This window comes from Octopus bimaculoides, chromosome 6 (genome assembly GCF_046866305.1).
Source record: "Octopus bimaculoides isolate indiv1 chromosome 6, ASM4686630v1, whole genome shotgun sequence".
Taxonomy (NCBI): Eukaryota; Metazoa; Mollusca; class Cephalopoda; order Octopoda; family Octopodidae; genus Octopus; species Octopus bimaculoides.
This window is the reverse complement of record NC_142933.1, coordinates 75600901-75622858: the sequence shown is the minus strand read 5'-3', so window position 1 is coordinate 75622858 and position 21958 is coordinate 75600901. Positions and strand designations below refer to the sequence as shown.

At 35.4% G+C, this 21958-nt stretch overlaps 1 protein-coding gene across 1 annotated transcript in view; it reads right to left on the bottom strand.

Annotated features, from left to right (window-relative positions):
- Positions 1–247: 247 nt before the first annotated feature.
- The window catches only part of LOC106879143 (myeloid differentiation primary response protein MyD88), a 28813-nt gene continuing 7102 nt past the window's right edge, over positions 248–21958 (bottom strand). Inside the window, exons 2-6 of the mRNA XM_014928579.3 lie at positions 12889–12951; positions 9070–9138; positions 7132–7318; positions 4195–4286; positions 248–2517 (exon numbers count right to left, since the gene is read on the bottom strand). Coding sequence (XP_014784065.1) covers positions 2258–2517; positions 4195–4286; positions 7132–7318; positions 9070–9138; positions 12889–12951 — 671 coding nt within the window. The 3' untranslated portion in view covers positions 248–2257. The remainder of the gene's footprint in view (positions 2518–4194; positions 4287–7131; positions 7319–9069; positions 9139–12888; positions 12952–21958) is intronic.

Genomic DNA, 21958 nt, shown 5'->3' with positions numbered 1-21958 from the left:
AACATGAAGACAGATGAGAATAAGAGAAATAATACTAATAATAACAGTATTTTCTGAAATACATTTTATTTAGCCTTTTATATATATATATATATATATATATATTCCAAAACAGTTTATACATGTACATTTAAAACATTTTCAACTCCTTCACATTTTCACTGGCATCATTGCATACCCCAAACATGTCAAAGTAACATGAATGCAAATGAAAATATAAAAAGATAAAAAGACTTTCGATATTCTATTTCTTTTTTTTTTTTTTCTTGTTTTAGTCCCTGAATTGCAGTCATCATGCTGGGGCATTGCCTAGAAGAGTTTAGTCAGTACCTATTTTAAATCTGTATTTATTCCCTTGGCCTCTTAACAGACTACTAGACTATCAGGACAGAGATAAACGCAAACTCAATACACAGACACGCACACACATAATAAACTTTTGCACGGTTTCTGTCTAAGAAGCTCCCTTAAAAAAATTTGGATGGCTCAGAGCGACAGTAAAAGAAACTATTCAAAGGTGCAAAGCAGTGGGACTGAACCTGAAACCATGTGGTTGTAAAGCGAACTTCTTAACACACAGCTATGCCTAAGTTCTGTTGTGTCCTTTCCAATATATATATTTCAAAAGAACATGACAGAACCTCAGGGACAGATTTATCACCCACTGCAATCAGTAAAGTCTCCAATTGGTTCTTCAAGGCCCTAATCACTGAAGATCAAGTCTGAACAGGATTGGCTCTGTATGATGGCTCCAATAATTTGAAATCCCACCTGCATACTTAGTCTCATTAACAGCCTACTGAATTTTTATTTCTTCTAATGGCCTTCTAATAGTCTTTTTTCTTCTAATTACCTAATTTGCAGTATGAACTTCCATAATTTTGTTTTTGTTGAACTTTGAGAATGACTATATTACCCATGTTAGAGATTTAAAAAAAAAAAAGGTTTTATTATTATGCATATATAAGATAAAATCTGCATGCTAATTGTAAATGCCCAAAATCACAATCATACAAATAGGGTCCTTTGTTTGCATTCCTCTGCAATAACATGTCCTTCTATTGAGCTATTTATGTTCAAAGGACTTGTGGGGAAGATAACCTTACTTGGAAACCGGTGAGGGGATGGTGACAAGAAAAATATCTGGATGTAGAAAAAACCCCTGCTTAAACAACTTTAATCTAACCCATGCAAACATGAAAAAAATGGACATTAAAATGATGGTATTGGTGGTGATGTTGGTGATGGTGTTGGTGGTATAAAGATGATGATGCTACCAACTCCTACATCAAAATTTTGCCCTATCGTTCCTTCCTTGAACATTGATCCTCTAGAATTCACTACCTTCCCATGTTTTTTCTGTAGATGTCAGCTTGCAACCGTTTCAGACATATCTTAACAACAACAATCTCAAAAGTTTTGGAAGGTCTGCCATGGCTATAGGTACAGCTCCTTCCTTCAGACCCAAACCATTAAAAAGAATAAAAATTTTTAAAAAGGTACAGTAAATTGTTTCTGGTATTTTTACTGTATTATTTTATCAACTATAAGATACTCAGACAAACATGTAACACTGGCAGTATAGACCATTCTAGTAAATATGTGTCCCACCTTCATTCAATGTTTCCTATGATACTTACACATTTGTTGTGTTAACCCTTTAGCATTTAAACTGATTGTACCCTGCCAAAATAATCTACCTGTTTTATGTTCAAACTAGTCAGATCCAGCCTTTCACACCTACCCTACAAAGTCATTCTAAAAATAAACATCACATCATCAGAATCTCAAAGCTACAAGATAACCCCTGATTAATTCAAAACAATGTGATTAAATAAGTATTTCATTTGACAGAGTAATCTGAATGTTAAAGGGTCAAGTTTTTGTTTTTTGTCTTCAGTTATTAAAAAAAAATTGTTTCATTAAAAAGATGGCTCATGACCAAGAGATCACAGTTGGTAAAAATCCCCTGTGGTCCCTTGGTTAGGACCATCTGCTACAACAGTTGAATGATGGTGATATATAAAAATAAAATTTATAAAGTGATGTAGGTGTTTTTCAGTAATAAACTTCAAAAATAGATTTCATACAATTACATGTCTATATTTCTTAGATGGTTTATTACAGTTGAAACTCTTAAATTTCTAACCTATTATATATCTACAAGAGTAAACCACTGATGACAATCAGAGATTTAATGAATTAAAAAGGAGTACTTTTAAAAAATAAAAAACAGGAAATATTCCACATAGAGTCTTCAGGATGTTGATTCATTTTTACTTTGAATGGAAAGGGACCGACATAACGGTAGCTTGAGAGTCAGCTCATTCAATTCACTGTCATTAGAACTGTAATCAGAAAAGTCAAAAGGTGCTTTGATAGCAGAAGCCAGTCGTTTCCAAGCCCATTCGTGCATATCTCCCTTGGTGAAATCACATGGAGTAATTTGATGTAAAATCTTTGGATACTTAGTACAGTATTCAATGATGAGTGGGATGAGCTTCTTTTGACGAGAACCTAAACAAATACAAAGGAAAATAAATAGTAATGTTAGTATAACTTGTATGGCAAAGATTTTGACAGCATGTAGCAATACAAAATGGGGGCGTTAAAGATGTTTTTTCCTAATTAAAGATTCAGTATACCTACACCCCCACCCCCCATATATATACACACACATATATATGAGGGGGTGCTAAAAAGTTCCTGGTTTTGGGTAAAAGAAAATACAGGATGATCAGTTAATTATGATTTTATTCAACATATTCCCCTCTCAAATTCACACATTTACTGTCACGGTCCTTCAGTTTTTCTAAGCCCTGTAAAAGAACTTGGAAGGTTGGGCCTCCAACCAGGCCTTTTGCAATACCCTTAAAACCAGGAACTTTTCAGTACCCACTCATAATTATATAATCATTTTCATTTTATATAATCATCACCACTTCAGATCTATTTCTTTTCATGGTATGGATTGGATGGGTCTCACAGTATTTCACTGCATGTCCTTTACTATCAAGTACATAGAGTAGCAGAGATTAATCCATAGTCTTAGTTGATGTCATTTTTATCTGTTAAACATGGTCTCAATGGCTGGCCTTCCTACACCCTATCACTTAAACTCTTTAACATTTAAACCAGTCATATCCAACCCAAATATTATGCCAGTTTTATGTTCAAACCAGTCATACACACACACACACACACACACACACAATGAGCTTCTTTCAGTTTCTGTCTACCAAATCCATTTATGCTTTGATCAACCCAGGGTTATAAAAGGTGCTATGCAATGGGACTGAACCTGGAATTATGTCATTGGGAAGCAAACTTTTTGCCACAAGGTCATGTCCACTTTTCATGCTGACATGGGTGGGACAATTCAACAGGATTCAATGGATCAGTTACCATTTTTTCCCTCTAACTTTTCATTTTTGGCATGGTTTCCATGGCTGGATGTCCTTCCTAACACCTACTACTTTACAGAGTATACTGGATGTTTTTTTGTGGCACCAGTACTACAGAGGTTGCCATGTCATCAGAAAGACTAAAGAGCACTCTCGTTCAGCATTATTACTGACTGGATTGATTAGTAAATATTTACTGTGCACTGGGTATTTTTGTGAGCACCAGCACTGTTGGAGTTGCTTTGCAGCTTGCAGAACAAAAGAAAATATTCCATGATGGAAAGGAACAGATTTATTGTGAGAAGGTGGTAACGGAAAGAAGGCTGTGTTCCCTTTATTAAGACACTATAGTGTCATTTGAGGAAGATTTTTCGGCTTTTTTATCAAGCACAGAGTGGGTCTTTCATTAGCTTGTTTCACATGTATTCAGCTCAATGAGAAGGCCCCTGCCTAGTTACTAAACTAGAAATAGCAGCCAAATTGCCCTCAAATCACACTAAAGAATCTAAAATGAAGATATATATGTTGAACAATACAATCCATGTTACATAAACAAAATGATACAATGGTCAAGGCTGGAATGCCTTTGATCATGTGTCAGTTAATCTGGGTTACCCAGGGCTAAACAACAACTCTAGTATGGTAGTTTGTTTCAACAAAATTCAGTTTCCCTATGTTGTTCTTTCATCTATTTTCTTAGCTTTTTATTATTCATATTCCCTCTAACATTTCTGTAGAATTCCTAAATGAATAAGTTATGAACTGTTTAATATAAATAATAAAACCTTACCTGGGGATAAGCTGTGTGCAAACTTTATTTGAAAATCACATTCATTGCTTTTGAGGAAATTGGTTGAAAGAATGGCTACAATTCTTTTGCATCTATGGAAAAAGTGAAACAATCATAGTTTATCTAAGCTACATTGACAAGTTTTGTACGTTTGTTTGTTTGTATGTACATATACATTTATGTATGTATGTATGTATGTATGTATGTAGTCCTCATTAAAGGCCTGTGATATGCAGGACACTGACCGGGAGAACAATGCCTGTCATTGCCACAGATGGAGGAAGCAGGTTAAGGAGGGGATCGACACTTTTGAGAGAGCACGTATCCAGCGAAAGTGCACGGCTTGTATAGTGAATTGGGAAAGCTTGGTCTGCAATGTTTGCAGTCATGTATGCTTGTCAAGAGCAGGGCTCATTAGCCACCAGTGGAACCGCAAATGCAAAATATAAGTTAGTCCTAGAGCGCACAATGTTCCTGAAGGTCGGCAATGGTCTTCCTCGGTCACGAGTGGACAGCCATCATGTATGTATGAATATATTTATGTGTGTGTGTGGATATCATCATGAAGACCATCATTTAAAGTACTACTTTTCCATGCTTGCATGGGTCAGATGGATTTTGTTGAGATTTTCTATGGCCAGATGCGCTTCTTGACACCAACTCCTTCTTGCTTCGAAGTAGGGTAATATTTTCCACTTGGCCAGGCATGTTTTCAAAGAAGACTAGAAATGAATGACATCACTTGTATGACAGTGACATTAAGGCGACGAGCTGGCAGAAACGTTAACACGCCTGGCGAAATGCTTAGCGGTATTTCGTCTGCCACTGCGTTCTGAGTTCAAATTCCGCCGAGGTCGACTTTGCCTTTCATCCTTTCGGGGTCGATAAATTAAGTACCAGTTACGCACTGGGGTCGATATAATCGATTTAATCCGTTTGTCTGTCCTTGTTTGTCCCCTCTTTGTGTAGCCCCTTGTGGGCAGTAAAGAAATAGGTATGACAGTGACATTTGCGACCATCATGCAATGTTAAAACACACACACACACACACACACACACACACACACACACACACACACACACACACACACACACACACACACACACACACACGAACAACAGGCTTCTTTAGGCTTTTGTCGGTCACTGCTATGTAACAGAAGACACTTACCCAATGTGCCATGCAATAGGTCTGAACCTGAGACCATTTGGTTGGGAAGTGAACTTCTTAGTCACATAGCTATGCCTGCACTTATACATATGTGTGTGTGTGTGTGTGTGTTTAAATCACAATATATGGAATCAAGTAATCTGGTAGTACTCATAAGAAAGCTCCTTCATGCTATAAAACATATAGTATAAGTAATACAACACAAGAGAAAATGATAAGGAACATATAAAGTTATAAATGACAGAGAAATAGTTTGATGAAAACTTATTTAACAATAAGAAAATTCAGATATCATGACAAATAGTTTCTTAACTTAAAGCATGTAAAGATAAAGTATATAATTATATTTTATAATAAATTAATTACTTATATGTCTGTATTAATGCAAAATTCAAAAAACCTTTTAAACAATGCAGAAATTAAGCTACGTCCTCAGAGGAACGAAAGTGTTTGTTAAAATTGTTGAGAAAAACTGAATGGTTGAGAAAAACTGAATGGTTGAGAAAAACTGAATGGTTGAGAAAAACTGAATGACCTAAAAAGTTAATGCTACTTTCATCATCATGACACTGATGAAAGTAGCATTAACTTTTTAGGTTGTTCAAATTTTCTCAACTGATAAATGGACTGATTGAGTAAACCTATCAATAACAAACCTATAATAACTACTGGAAAGAGCTGTAAGTCAAATTTACTGCAATAACAAAAAATATGCAAATGACCATTATTTATACTTTGTTTAATATACATACATACATACCTATATATATATATATATATATATATATATATATATATATATATATATATATATATATGCATTGTCCTACCCATGCTAGCATGGAAGGCGGATGTTAAATGATGATGATATTACATAACTCTTAAATTAACTCTAGCTTGATTTGTTTCATCGTCTTTTTTACAGCAACCACAAACCGGATATGTCTATTCACCTTCAACAATACAGAGCAGTCACTATATTTCATTCCATAAATGCCATCTCTGAAGAGCACAGGGTTACATAATCAGGATGTTACCTAACACTCTGTTGAACCCCTAGCATGAAACCGATTGGTAAGATCAGCCATAATGGATATATAATACTATACACTTCAATTAATATATATATATATATATATACATATATATATATATATATATATATATATATGATGATGATGATGATGATGATGATGATATATATATATATATATATATATATATATATACACACACACACATATATATACATACACACATATATATACATGCTTGTGTAGTTAAGAAACTCATTTTACAACCACATGCTTTCAGGTTCAGTCTCACTGCATGGCACCTTGGGCAAGTGTCTTCTACTATAGACCCATGCCAACCAAAACCTTGGGAGTCAATTTGCTAGACAAAAACTGAAAGCCTGATTCACACACACACACATATATATGTATATGTATGCATCTGTGTCAGTGTATATATGCTTGTGCCTCCTTGTTTTGACACTGCATGATTGTTGAAGATGAATGGCCATTCCTTTCCAATATTCTGCAAAAATATGCCAGGCCATGAGGAAATATTACCTTGCCTGAAAACTGGTGAGGGTTGGTGACAGGAAGGGTATCTAGCTGTAGAAAATCTACCTCAATAACTTCATCCAACCCATGCAAGGATGAAAAAAGTGGATGTTAATACAACAACAGAGATGATGATGATATGTAAAACGGAAAAAAAGCAATCAAAAGAATGCAAAAGCTTTAATGTTTATTATTTACCTGTCTTCAATTAATTTGGCATTGATAGTATGTTTTGAAGAACCTGGTATAACATCACGATCAACAATACACAGTTTTAAACTATGTGGAGGAGATTCTAATTTGGTAATCATTTGCTGGACAAACCATAAGTCATTTTTAGCATAACAAACAAAGGCATCATAATATGTTGTAGTACCAGAAATAACTGAAATTTAAAAAAAAATTTCATTTAATAGTAAGATAATGATTTCAAATTTTGGTACAAGGCGAGCAATATTAGTTGGAACAGAGTTCAACTGGTACATATTTTATCAACCCAAAAAAAGATGAAAGGCAAAGTCAATCTTGGCAGAATTTGAATGCAGAACACGAAGACAGACAAAATGCTGCTAAGCATATCACCCAGCGAGCTAACAATTCTACCTGCTCATGGCCTTAATAGTAAGATAATAATGATTTCAAATTTTGGCAAAAAGCCAGTAATTGGAGGTGGAGTTTAAGTTGATTACATCAACCCCAGTACTTAACAGGTACTTATTTTATTGACCCAGAAAGAAATGAAACGCAAGTTAACCTTGGTGGAATTTGACTGCAGAATGTAAATACAGATGAAATTTCACCCAGTGTGCTAATGATTCTGCCAGCTCACGACCCTAAATAGTAAGATAATAATAAGCACTGATTAACGATGAACATTTTAACACTAACAAAACACTTAAATACAAACTAACAGCATATTCCTTTGTTATAGAGCACCTTAACCCTTTAGCATTTCAACTAGTCATATCCAGTTCAATTATTCTACCTGTTTTATGTTCAAACTGGTAAAATCAGTCTTCTCTCACCTACCCTACAGTGTCATTCTAAAAATAAACACCCACATTATGGAAAACTCAAAGCTACAAAATAATACATGATTAATTCAAAAAAGTGTGAATAAATAAACATTACATTTGACAGAGTTATCTGAATGCTAGAGTTAACCAATCAGACAAAGTTACTTAATCTTCACTTGTTAAATGCAAAGAGTACAAAGTTAAGTTGAAACGAATTTAAGGAAATTAAAATCATTGGTTAATGAACAATAATGTTTTTATTTTTCCAACAAGTAAAGTATATTTCTGCTTTATGTGAACTCATCAGTGATGCTTTCATCACAAATGCTGGAGTAGAAAAATAAAATTGTTTAGAAATTAAATATTTCAGAGATACCAACCACATAGAAATCAATAGCTTTGATATTCAAAGTCTAACTGTAGAAGATGTCCAACTAGAACAGAACAACATTTTAAAATAAATATACTATCTGTTCACACTGTAAAGTGGTTGGCATTTGGAATGACATCCAGCTGTAAAAACCATGCCAAAACTGATCTTGTTTGTACTGGTGCCACACAAAAAGCACTCAGTCCACACTAGAGGGTGGTTGGAAGGACATCCAGCTGTAAAAACCATGCCAAAACAGACACAAAAGTCTGGTGCAGTCTTCTGCTTGGCCAGCTCCTGTCAAACTCATGCCAGCATGGAAAGCAGATGTCAAACGATGATGATAATATGATAATGATGATGAAGATAATGTTCACAATTTGGAGATTTGAAGCGAATTAATAAAAGCTAGGTAGAGGTAATAGTGATCCACTGGATGTAGTGTTGGATTGATAGTCCATGTCAATTCAAGCACTCCACAGGTATTTCACTATGTCTTGATAGGGCACTTTTTCTTTTCCACCACCCCAGTTTACCTCACAGAAGTGAATAGTCACCAGAGTTTCTGTGAATCTTATCTGCAATAAACTGATATCCTAACCAGAGAATTTTAAAAAATTTTCTAAACATTATTTCAGTGACTCATGAACTAACAGATTATTCATAAAGTAAGAATCCTGTATTTCATTTCTTCTGATATTGGAACTCAATGTTTTTATTTTTTTTAAATGGCCAAGAAAATTGACTTACCATCATCTGTAGTTATGACATCAGTTTCTTTAACGCTCATATCATCAGCTTTTATCTTACTTTGAGACACTGCAGAGATAAATGACATTATTTATTTAGCATGGAAGGGCATTTTCAAATACTATCAAAAGACAAAAATTCAAATAAAAATCAACCGCAATAACAGAAAGAACTAATTTAAGCAAAGATCTCAAACTATCACTATCCACAAAGTTTTTGGATATGTTCAAACATTCAATGTACCACTTTTCAATGTCATCATCAATTATCAAATATTTTATCTAATTAATGATCAACCATTCAATCATGAAAAATAACTGTTAAAGAGAAAATGCATAGTGAATGTCCTGTATAAACAGACTACATACATACCAAATTCCTAACTACAGTATATGACAGGTACTTGTTTAATAACTTCTATGAAATTTCCTTCTTGTTTGCAAGATCCTTGATGTGAATTCATGCGTTGAAACAGATTTTGTTATATCTCAAGGGGGCTATTATACCAATAATAAACACACACACTGGTTAAATTTCATTTCTTTATTATTATTATTATTCGTCAATTTATTAGTTATTTAACCAACTAACTAAATCAATTTTTTGATTAATCATTCAATTAATCAATCAACCAGTTGTATTCACCAAAGATTTTTCATCACCATATGAGGCTTCTTCAATGACAAGCCCTCTCTACTCTAAGTCAGTTTCAGGTCTGGTTAAAATAATATCTTTTATCTTTTATTTGTTTCAGTCATTAGACTGTGGCCATGGTCGGGCACCACCTTGAAGAATTTTTAGTCAAATGAACTGACCCCAGTACTTTCTATTTTTTTAAAACCTGGTAACTTATTCTATCAATCTCTTTTGGCAAACTGCTCAGTTATGTGGACATAAACACACCAACACCAGTTGTCAAGTGATGGTGGAGGACAAACCGACATGAAGATACACACACACACACACACATACAACAAGCTTCTTTCAGTTTCCATCAAACAAATCCACTCACAAAGCAGAAGCTACAGTAGAAGATACTTGTCCAAGGTGCTACACAGTGGGACTGAACCCCGGAACCATTGTGGTTGGGAAGCAAGCTTCTTACCACACAGCTATGCCTGCACCTACATATATATATATATACAGGCATACCTCACCCTACGTCGTTAATTGGTTGCAGGACACATGACTTAAGTCAATTTACTTGTCTCAAGGTTAAACCGATAATAACCATTCCCAGTTCTGTACTTTATTTATGAATGCAATTTCAATAACACATGATCAATAAAAACCTATTTTAAGCTTACAAATAATTTTTATTTTTTATTCAGTACAGTAAAAAAAAAAAAGTAATCTAAATTTACAGATACAATTTGGTGGTGTTTACCGTACATTGCGGACGCTTTATTTATGAATGCAGTTTGCAATAGGACATGGTAAAATAAAAGCCTTTTTTAAGCTTAAAAAACAAATTCAGTAATTATTATTATTTTGCAATAGTAAAAAAAACTAAATTATTTAAAATTTACCAATATGTACATACAATTTGGTGGTTTATATCGCAGATGTAGATGGCTGTGGATTGTCAACATCAACAGCTGACTCTGGCTGTTCTTGTTATTCAATGTGCTTAAAAAACTGGTTGAGAGTTCCTTGAACTGTCTTCTTTTCTTTAAGGATTACATTATAAGGAGCAAAAGCTTCATAACAAGCCCCCATAATCTTGGAAAAGTGTTGAACATTTGGATCCCTATCCTCAAACATAGAAAGACCTTTTTCGATATATGCAAATGCTTGGTGCATTTTCTTAATAATAAGGTGATGTGGCTCAGGTTTGACTTCCTCTTCTTTATTTTGCTGCTCATGAAGCTCTATCAAATCCTCGTTTGTCAGGGGCTGCTTGTCTTTTTCAAATAAATCTGTGAAATCCTCCTCCTCCAAATCCATTTCCAGTTCTTTGCTCGTAGTCACCAACATTTTGTTGATGGCAACATTATCAAACCCCTTAAAATCATTCACGAATTGTGGGCGTAGCTTCTTCCATACTCCATTCATAGCTGTGTTCTGTACATCATTCCATGCCACTGCTATGTTCTGTACAGCCATGTAGATATCATATCTCTTCCAAAAGTCACAAAATGTGATGGACTCATCAAGATCAGTTGCAGCTATTGCTTGCTGTAGTGTACGCTTCATATAGTAACGCTTGAAGAGAGCAATTATTCCCTTATCCATTGGCTGTAGAAGAGATGTGGTGTTTGGAGAGAGGTATACGACAGTAACGTTGGGGTCAAAATCTATGATGTGTGGGTGACCAGGAGCATTATCTAAGATAAGTAAAACCTTAAAAGGAATCCCCTTCTCCTTACAGTACTTCTCTGCTGCTGCGATAAAATGATTGATGAACCAATCTTCAAAAACAACAACAGTGACCCATGCTTTTGAATTAGCCATCCATATAACAGGAAGAGATGTCTTGGATATGTTCTTCTGGGCATGGGGGTTGTGTGCATGATACACAAGCAATGGCTTTAACTTAAAATCTCCTGCACAATTACTTCCCAACATAATGGTCACACGTTCTTTCGAGACCTTCTAGCCTGGAATAGTTTTCTCCTCCTTGGAAATGAATGAATGGTCTGGCAATTTTTTCCAATACAATCCAGTTTCGTCTATGTTAAAAATCTGTTCAGGAAGAAACCCATTTTCTTCGATGATTTTCTTTAATGCATTAGGAAATTCCACTGCTGCTTGTTTGTCAGCTGATACACTTTCACCTTGCTTCTTAATGGAGTGATAACTTCTTTGCTCCTTAAATCTCATGAACCATCCTGGACTTGCCTTGAACTCTACATCTTTCTCATCTGGGTATTTTTTCTTCAGGTCCTCAAACAAAGACAACACTTTCTTTTGAATGACTTCTTGATTAATAGTAGCACACCGATGATTCAACCTAACAATTCAAAGAGAAAGAAGACTTTCCATTTCTTCAAAGATTTTGCCTCTTTTCTTATTGATGACAGTGTTCTTCATCCCTGAGGCTTCAGATTTGATATAAGTTGTCCAACTCATCCCAAAAGATTGTGCAACTGCTACAACATTTTTCACCTTTTTCATGGCATTTTATCATAGCCAGTTTATCTTCCAGCACTATAGCATGACACTTAGTGCTTTCACTATGAGTATTCTTAGGAGTCGGGGGGGGGGGGCAAAAATACAGTCACAAATGAATGAGAAAATAGCTGATAAACAGATGTAAACAAATCTGGATTCAAAACAATCACAGGAATCATAAGTGACAACGACGCCTAACAGTAGATATTGGAACTACAGTGCAATATGAGCTCCGAATGACCAATAAATGGGACAATACAGCTGTTTTCAGGATTTCGTTCACTAAGGTACACTTCTTTATGGTGTGTATCTTAACATTTACTGTACGTATGATTTTATATGCTTTTATTCTTATTTACTGTATAGTAATATGATTTTATGTGTTTTTAATGGTTTACTAGTGATTTTACGATTCCAATATTTGTGGTGGACAGATGCAAAGTCAAGTAAAATGACTTAACTTGATTTTTATTTTTCCATATATTATTTTTGAAAACTAATGTATAATTGACAACGACTTAAATCGAAATGACTTAAGCCAAGGTAAGCCTGTATACACACACACACACACACACATATATATATATATATATATATATATATATATATATATATATATATATATATATATATATATATATATATATATATATATACATATAGTTGTTATTTAAAATAAGCAAATGGTTTTCATTCTTTACACACCTGTACTCTCTTGCAAAGGTTCCTCCTTCAAATATCTGGATTCATATGCTTCCATGTCAAGTTCTGAAATGAAGAGAAACAAACTTTAAAGAAAAAATATTTAGCAACTTTTTATTAAAAACAGATCCTGAGAATTTAGAAGTATTGCTTTTATCAGCAAGAATTGTATGTCATCTGTGAATAAAAGTATGTATGTATGTATGTATGTATGTATGTATGTATGTATGTATGCATGCATGTATGTATGCATGTGTGTATGCATGTCTGTGTGTGTTACTGTGTCCTTGTTTTGAGTTCATATAATAGTTGTAAACGGATGTCATTGTTATTCAAGCAGTGTCCTTTATTTTGAATATTCTGTGAAAGCACGTCTTGTCATGGGGAAATATTACCTTACTTGGAAACAGGTAAGGGTTGGTGAGAGGAAGGGCATTCGGCTATAAGAAATCCACCTCGACAAATTCCACGTGATCCATGCAAGCATGGAAAAGTGGACGTCAAACAACAACAATGAGGATGATGATGATGATGATGTTACATACACACACATGTGAAATATGAAACAGCCAAGATCTTATTACAATGCATCTTTTAAAGAAGTAATGGTGTACATATCATTTGATACACAATATCTTATGGAACAATAGTGGTGGTGGTGGTGGTGGTGGTAGTGGTGGTGGTGGTGGTGGTAGTAGTAGTAGTAGTAGTAGCCGTCATTACTGTTGTTTTCACAATAAGAATAGTAGTCTAGCATTTTATGTATGTATATATCATTTTTCATATTTTCACTATTTGACAACTGATGTTGGTGTTTACATTCCTGTAACTTAGCTGTTTGGCAAAAGGGGCCGATAGAATAAGTACCAGGCTTAGAAAAAAAGAGGGGTCGATTCATTTGACTAAAACTTCAAGGTAGTGCCCCAGCATGGCCGCAGTCTAATGACTGCAACAAGTAGCATGAAAATATATGGGATATATATATATATATATATATATATAACCCCTTTGATAGGCTATATGGTTTATTGTGATGTAGCCTTAATCATCATCATCATCATCATCATTTAATGTCCATTGTCCATGCTGGCATGGGTTGGACGGTGTGACCAGAGCTGGCAAGCTGAGGAGCTGCACCAAACTCCAGTCTGATTTGACATGGTTTCTACAGCTGGAAGCTTTTCCTAATGCCAACCATTTTACAGAGTGTGCTGGGTGCTTTCATGACATGACAATTCAGCACATAGACAATTCAGTGCAGGGTATCTTATTGAACCTGGGTAAAAGTTATTTTGGGGTTGGAAAAAAAAAGAGGAAAAATTTCAATTATTCATTTAAAAACATGTAAAGATAAATACAAAAAAGAATTAAAAATGCTAAATTATATTCTTTGAACCAGTAATTAGCTAGTTAAATTTCCATAGGAGATTCAAAAGGTGTAGTTATTGTTTCATATGGGCACGTATATATATATGTGTTAATGTTTTTTGCTGGTGTTTGTATATGTATGCTTTTTGTTTATGTACAGTTAATCTATTCAATGACTGCTGTGTTTGTAGGTTGTAGGTGCATGTATCTTAGATATACAGCTAACACCAGTATAATGTAATAAACTACATATATTACATGTGCTGAATTGTCTATGTACTGAATTGTCAGGCACTGAATTGTTGGTACTCCAGGTGCTTTTATGTGGAGCTGCAGGGACGCTTTTACGTGATGCCGCATGGGCACATTTACATGGCACTACACAGGGGCTTTTACATTGCACTGTACAGATGCTTTTACATGATGCTGTGCAAGCACTTTTATGTGACACTACATAAGCGATTTTATGGAACTGCTCAGGCACTTTTACGTGGCACTGCATGGATGCTTATATGTGGAGCCACTCAGGCACCTTTACATGGCTTTGCACAGGCACTTTTATGTGGAACCACACGGGTGCTTTTACATAGAACCACACAGGTGCTTTTACATGGCACCACCATAAGTGCTTTCCACCAGAGGGACCGGTCTTAACACTTCTTATTTCTTTACTGCCCACAAGGGGCTACACACAGAGGGGACAAACAAGGACAGACAAACGGATTAAGTCAATTATATCGACCCCAGTGTGTAACTGGTACTTATTTAATCAACCCCGAAAGGATGAAAGGCAAAGTCGACCTCGGCGGAATTTGAACTCAGAACGTAGCGGCAGACAAAATACCACTAAGCATTTCACCCGGCGTGCTAACGTCTCTGCCAGCTCGCCGCCTTAAACACTTCTGCTGTGGAGTACTGGTCTTCTTGAGTACAGCAAGGCACTAGGCATCTTGATCCTTTGTCATCTTGCCTGAGAGGTTTAGTGTCCTGGCTGACCATTGCAAGAATCAACAATACCCTCAAAACATTCACTAGTAAATTCTGGACTGTTGTTTTCAGGTTTACACCAGTTCGTTATGACCATCCTGTGGTATCTACTCGGAGCTAAATGGCTTCAACTATTGTGTTGAAAGGAGCTAAATAATTTGGTTATGACAAAACAATGTAGTATCACAATGTTCATAATAAATATATGGACCACTGAAATCTCCTCCTGTCTTCAACCCTTTGGTAACTCATTTAATTTTGTCATCTGTGTACTCACTAATTCATACAAAGTTGGCATTTCATCCCAGGTTAAATCTGATTGTGTATAACTATCATCAAAGATACCTCAGTCATGGTTTTCCTTCCTATCTTTGTTTTTCAGCCATAGCATGTACTTAGGATTATACTATCTAATATATACATACATTTCTTTTGTTTGTTTTTTTAAACACAAGTATGTATTTTGGATGATATATATTTCCTGTAGGTTGAGTGATTGCATAAAGCCTCCTTTGTTAGTTTTCAGTAGTAATGTTGATGGTGTGATAGCTTAGGTTCAAATTAGCTCTGATGAAAAAGCTCTCTCTCTCTCTCTCACACACACACACACACACACACATATACAACAGGCTTCTTTCAATTTCTTATTTCTTTATTGCCCACAAGGGGCTAAACACAGAAGGGACAAACAAGGACAGACAAAGGGATTAAGTCGATTACATTAACCCCAGTGCGTAACTGGTATTTAATTTATCGACCCCGAAAGGATGAAAGGCAAAGTCGACCTCGGCGGAATTTGAACTCAGAACGTAATGGCAGACGAAATACCGCTAAGCATTTCGCCCAGCTTGACGCCTTTTTTCAATTTCTGTCTACCAAATTCACTTACAAAGCTTTGGTTGGCCTGAGGCTAAAGTTGAAGACACCTGCCCAAGGTACCACACAATGGGATTGAACCCGGAACATGTGGTTAGGAAGTAAGCTTCTAACCACAGAGACACATCTGCACTTTTATATATATATATATATATATATATATATATATATATACATACATACACACGTGTGTGTGTGTCTTTGTGTTTGATTTTGTCCACCACCGCCACCACCTGACAACCAATGTTGCTTCATTTACATCCCTGTAATTTAGCAGTTCAGCAAAAGAATGACAGGGGCAGCAATTTTGGGGGAGGAGATGAGTTGATCACATCGATCCCAGTGTTCAACTGGTACTTATTCTATCAACTCCGAAAGGATGAAAGGTAAAGTTGAACTTGGCAGAATTTGAACTCAGAACATAGCGACAGGCAGAATACCACTAAGCATTTTGCCTGGTGTTCTAATGATTTTGCCAGCTTTCTGCCATAATAATAATAATAATAATAATAATAATAATAATAATAAAAGCCTTTACTGCAATATCGCAGAGATTGAGTAAACACCTGGAAAATAACAACCTGTTTCCAGAAGAGCAGAAGGGATGCTGCAAGGGCTCATACGGCTGTAAAGATCAATTATTGATCAATAAAGCCATAACTGAAGACAGCCGCAGAAAGAAGAAAGGCCTCAGTATGGCCTGGGTGGACTACCAAAAGGCCTTCGACAGTGTTCCCCACACGTGGATTCTGGAAACGCTAGTCATAAACAAGGTGGCACCAATTATTATAAAATACATAGGGCACTCAATGAACAAATGGCAAACAGTGCTACAGCTCGAAACAAAAGAGGGACTTGTGAAAACGAAAGCCATCCCCATTAGAAGAGGAATATTCCAGGGAGACACGCTCTCTCCACTCCTGTTCTGCCTGGCACTCACACAGAATTGCTAAATAGAACTGGATGCGGTTACAAATGCTAAGGAAAAACAGTCAGCCACCTTCTATATATGGATGACCTAAAATTATATGCTAAAAACGACAAAGAGCTAGAAACACTACTACAGACAGTACACGGCTTTACCAAGGAAATAGATATGAAATTCAGATTAGAAAAATATGCCAAAGCAACCCTGAAAAGAGGAAAATTATTTAAAAGCAGCAATATAACACTAGATAAAGCCAATGGAATAAGAGAACTAGACGAAAGCCAACCATACAAGTATTTAGGAGCCAATGAACTAGATAGGATACAACATACACAAATGAAAGAAAAAATAAAGAAAGAGTACTATTGATGAGTTAGATCAATACTAAAAACAGAGCTCAATGCTAAAAACAAGATAATGGGTATCAACACTTTAGCTGTCCCAGTTATAAGCTACAGCTACAACATCCTTAACTGGACACTAAACGAACTGTGTAAAATAGACAGGAAAACAAGAAAAATAATGACAGGATATAGGATGCACCACCCAAAATCTGACATAGAAAGGCTATATATATACAATGCACAGAAGGTGGCAGGGGTCTTATACAGCTAGAAAACTATTATAAAATAACTACCATAGGACTTCAAAAATACCTACTCCAAAAGCAAGGGAAACTAATACAAATAGCCACAAAACACGAGCAAAACAAAAAGCTGTTTTCAGTATTTAAGGAAGCTGACAAATACAAACAAGAAATCAATCTACCTAACAAATACGAAGAAGAAGAAGAAGAAACAACAAAAGCTATAACACAAATGAAATCCAAACTAAAACTAGAACAGCAACGAACCATGATAAAACGATGGCAAGAAAAGCCCCTACATGGTAAATACTGGGCTAAACTAAATGCGAAAGAAATAGACAGAGAAAAATCCCAGCAATGGCTGAGAAGCTCAGGACTCAAAGCAGAGACTGAAGGATTTTTAATTGCTGCACAAGACCAAAGCCTCCCCACCAGAAATTACCAAAAACACATAATGAAAAGAAATATAACAAGTAACTGTAGAATATGTGGAGATGGACAAGAAACAATAAATCATATTATCTCTGGCTGCCCAGTCCTGGCTAAGAAGGAATATATTCACAGACACGACAGAGCTGGGACCTATATACACTGGAAGCTATGCCAACACTATGGAATAACAACAGAAAAAAGATGGTATAAACACACGCCAGAAAAGGTCACAGAAAACGAGAAAGCAACCATACTCTGGGATATGCCAATACACACAGATAGAGAAATTAAGGCAAATAGACCAGATATAGTTGTCAAAGATCATGAAGAAAAAAAATGCTTTCTAATTGATGTATCAATACCAGCAGATGACAACGTTTCTCTAAAAGAAATGGAAAAACTTTCAAAATACAAAGACCTGGAAATAGAGATAACTCGAATGTGGAATCTAAAAACAGAAACAATTCCTATCATAGTAGGTGCCTTAGGTATAATAAAAAAATACTCAGACAAATACATAACAAAAACACCAGGACTTACAAATATATATAACATACAGAAAATTCTACGCAAAACACTTTCAATACAGTAAACATAAGAGCACCACAGCAAACCACAGCACATACCCAAGGCACACAGAGCTGCGCTCGGTAGTGAAGTGAAAGCACGTTATAAAAATAAAACTACTGAACAATAATAATAATAATAATAAAAAGGCATATGAACTCAGTAGAGTCAATGGCCATCCAGTTGTATGTCAGGTTACTCTTAGTGCTTAATGAGGGGAGACAAGCCCCTCAGAAGTCTTAGGTGACAACCTGTCTAGTGATGGTAACATGATATGATTACTGGTTGGTGGTAACCTTAAAACACATATCTCAATTATGAGAGAAATGTTAATAATTAGAAATAATCCTAACAGCATCAACATGGCTTGAGCTTTTAGTGAAGGTGTCACATTTGGCATCTGTCCTGTGGGAAGCAGTGCAGGCTCAGTTGTAGTCAAGCTACTGCTGAGTCTCAACAGATTAAAATGAACAAAAGGGAACAACAAATTGTTATTTGAATATTATATTAGGAGTGAACCAGAGAAAAGAGGCTACAGGAAAAGATTATTGGTGCTCTGGGAAAAATATTAACCATATGAAGAGCCAAAGGAGGCAAGAAAAATGTTTGGCCGATCAGATTAGACAAATTATGACCAAAGTGTGATTAAAGAAGACAAAACAAGAGAAGATAATAATGGAAATGAGAAAGGAACTGCAAAAGACTACTGGTCTAGAAGAAATACACATAGAATAGGAGAATCTACAAAACAGTGACATGGAGGGAGGGCATCTACAATATATATGAGATATTAGTGTACCTTGAAATAGAAAGGCACTGGAAAAAATTAACCCAGAGCTACCCTGTGACAGAATTCTGGAAGTGATGTTACTTGAGGAAAGGAAAAGGTTCCCATCATTGAAATCACGTGATAGAGCAAAGTTAAGATCAGAATTCAGGGAAGTGAATGAAGGTTTCATGGAAATTCCAAATAAGGATATTACTGATCAAAATTTATTGATGAATGCCAGTGCTTATGTCATTATAGAGAAGATGGGAAGTGCTTATGTAATCACGGATGATTACAAACAAATTATGCCAGTTTATAAAGGGTGACACGTAAATGTTGAGACAAGAGGAAGACAAACAAACACATGCATACATACAAATATATATGAGGCTTCTTACAGTTTCTGTTCACCAAATTCCCTCACAAGGCATTGAATAACTTGATTATTCAAGGTGTCATTGCATGCTACCTTGAGTAAGCATCTTCTAGTATAACACAAGACCATGTGGTTGCAAATTGAACTTCTTAATAATACTGAGATATGGTTGCAACTTTGAGGAAAATTAACAGTCGAATAAATCAACATAAAGCAAGGTAGGCAAAGCTGACAAGTCTAACCCAGTACAATAACAATGTTAAATACGAAAAAAAAAAGCTTCTGTATGACAGCTCAATCAGCTAAAAATAGCAACCAAATCTTCAAACTACATTCTGCTGTCTTGCAAAAGAACACAATGAATATTATATTGTCCATAGTACATTATTCCAGACAAAAAAAAAAAAAAGACATAGGATGGAATTTAATTAAAGGATTTTAATTAAGGCGGACTTGGGTTAAGCAACACCAAGAAAGTATTGAATCTCATTTGAGATAGAGTACCACCAACTGGTAATCTAAAACTTAGTTGATTAAGCCATTTACAACATTTATCAACACTATAGATGTTGATAATAATAATGATTTCTAGCTTTGGTTCAAATTTAAGGAATAGGATACTTAAATACTTACATACATATCTATATCTATCACTTTCTACATAAATTAGAAAATTCCCAGCAGATGTAGGTGTGCCTTTGTGGTAAGAAGCTTGCTTCCAAACTACATGGTTTTCGGTTCAGTCCCACTGTGAGACACCTATGAGAAGTGTCTTCTACTATACCCTCAGGCCGACCAAAGCCTTGTGAGTGGATTTGGTAGATGGAAACTGAAAGAAGCCCATCATATGTGTGGGAGGGGAGGGATGTGGATGTCTTTGTGCTTGTTTTTGTGTCCCCACCACCACTTGACAACTGGTGTTTGTGTGTTTACATCCCTGTAACTCAGCAGTTCAGCAAACTAGACTGACAGAATAAGTAATAGGATCAAGAAATAAGTCCTGGGATCGATTTATTCAACTAAAACCCTTCAAAGCAGTGCTCCAGAATGGCCACATTCAAGTAATTGAAACAAAAGAAAAGTGTAAAAGATAAAAGACAGTGCGCATAACAAATGGGAAGTTTTTTTTCAACATGGCTGTGTGGGAAGAAGTTTGCTTCCCAGTAATATGGTTCAAGGTTCAGTCCCACTACATGATACCTTGGGGAAGTGTCTTTTACTATAGCCCTCGACCAACCAAAGCTTTGTGAGTGGATTTGGTAGACAGAAGCTGAAAGAAACACACACACATATATATCTATGTGTGCATGTATGTATATGTATATCCATGTGTGTATGTATATGTTTATCTGTGTGTGTGTGTGTGTGTGTGTGTGTGTGTGTGTGTGTGTGTGTATTCTTTTACTTGTTCCAGTCATTTGACTGCAGCCATGATGGAGTACAGTCTTTAGTTGAACAAACTGACACCAGGACTTATTCTTTGTAAACCTAGTACTTATTCTATCGGTCACTTTTGGTGAACTACTAAGTTATGGGGATGTAAACACACCAACATCGGTTGTCAAGTGGTGGTGGGGGGACAAACACAGACACACAAATACATATATATATATATATATATATATATATATATATATACGACGAGATTCTTTCAGTTTCCATGTACCAAATCTACATATATATATATATATATATATATATATATATATATATACAATTTAAAAATAGGATAAAATTTTATAAAGAATTTATCAAGTAGTCAGCGTGAAAAACCTCCTAAGGGAAATTTTTTTAATTATTCCCTTTATATATTTATTTATATTAAGGGCATTACTATACATAAATGCCTCACACTATGAGAGACTCTTAAAGTCAAAACTGCTATAATAAACACATTGTACCAAATGCGAGAGAATGCAACTCTCGAAACGAGCTCCTTAAAAATAGATTCAGCCACAGATCATATGATTTCATAATTAGTGCCCAAAATTCACTTTTTAATCATCAGTGCAGGCATAATCAAGACACATAACAATTCTTTTAAAGATTTTTTCCTATTTTTAAATTGTAAATTTAACTAGAATATATTCAGTGCTGAATTTATCCTGAATATACACGTGTACCGAGATGCAATTCAAAAAGCCCGCCTCTTACATAGACATATACAAGTGAACAACTCCATGT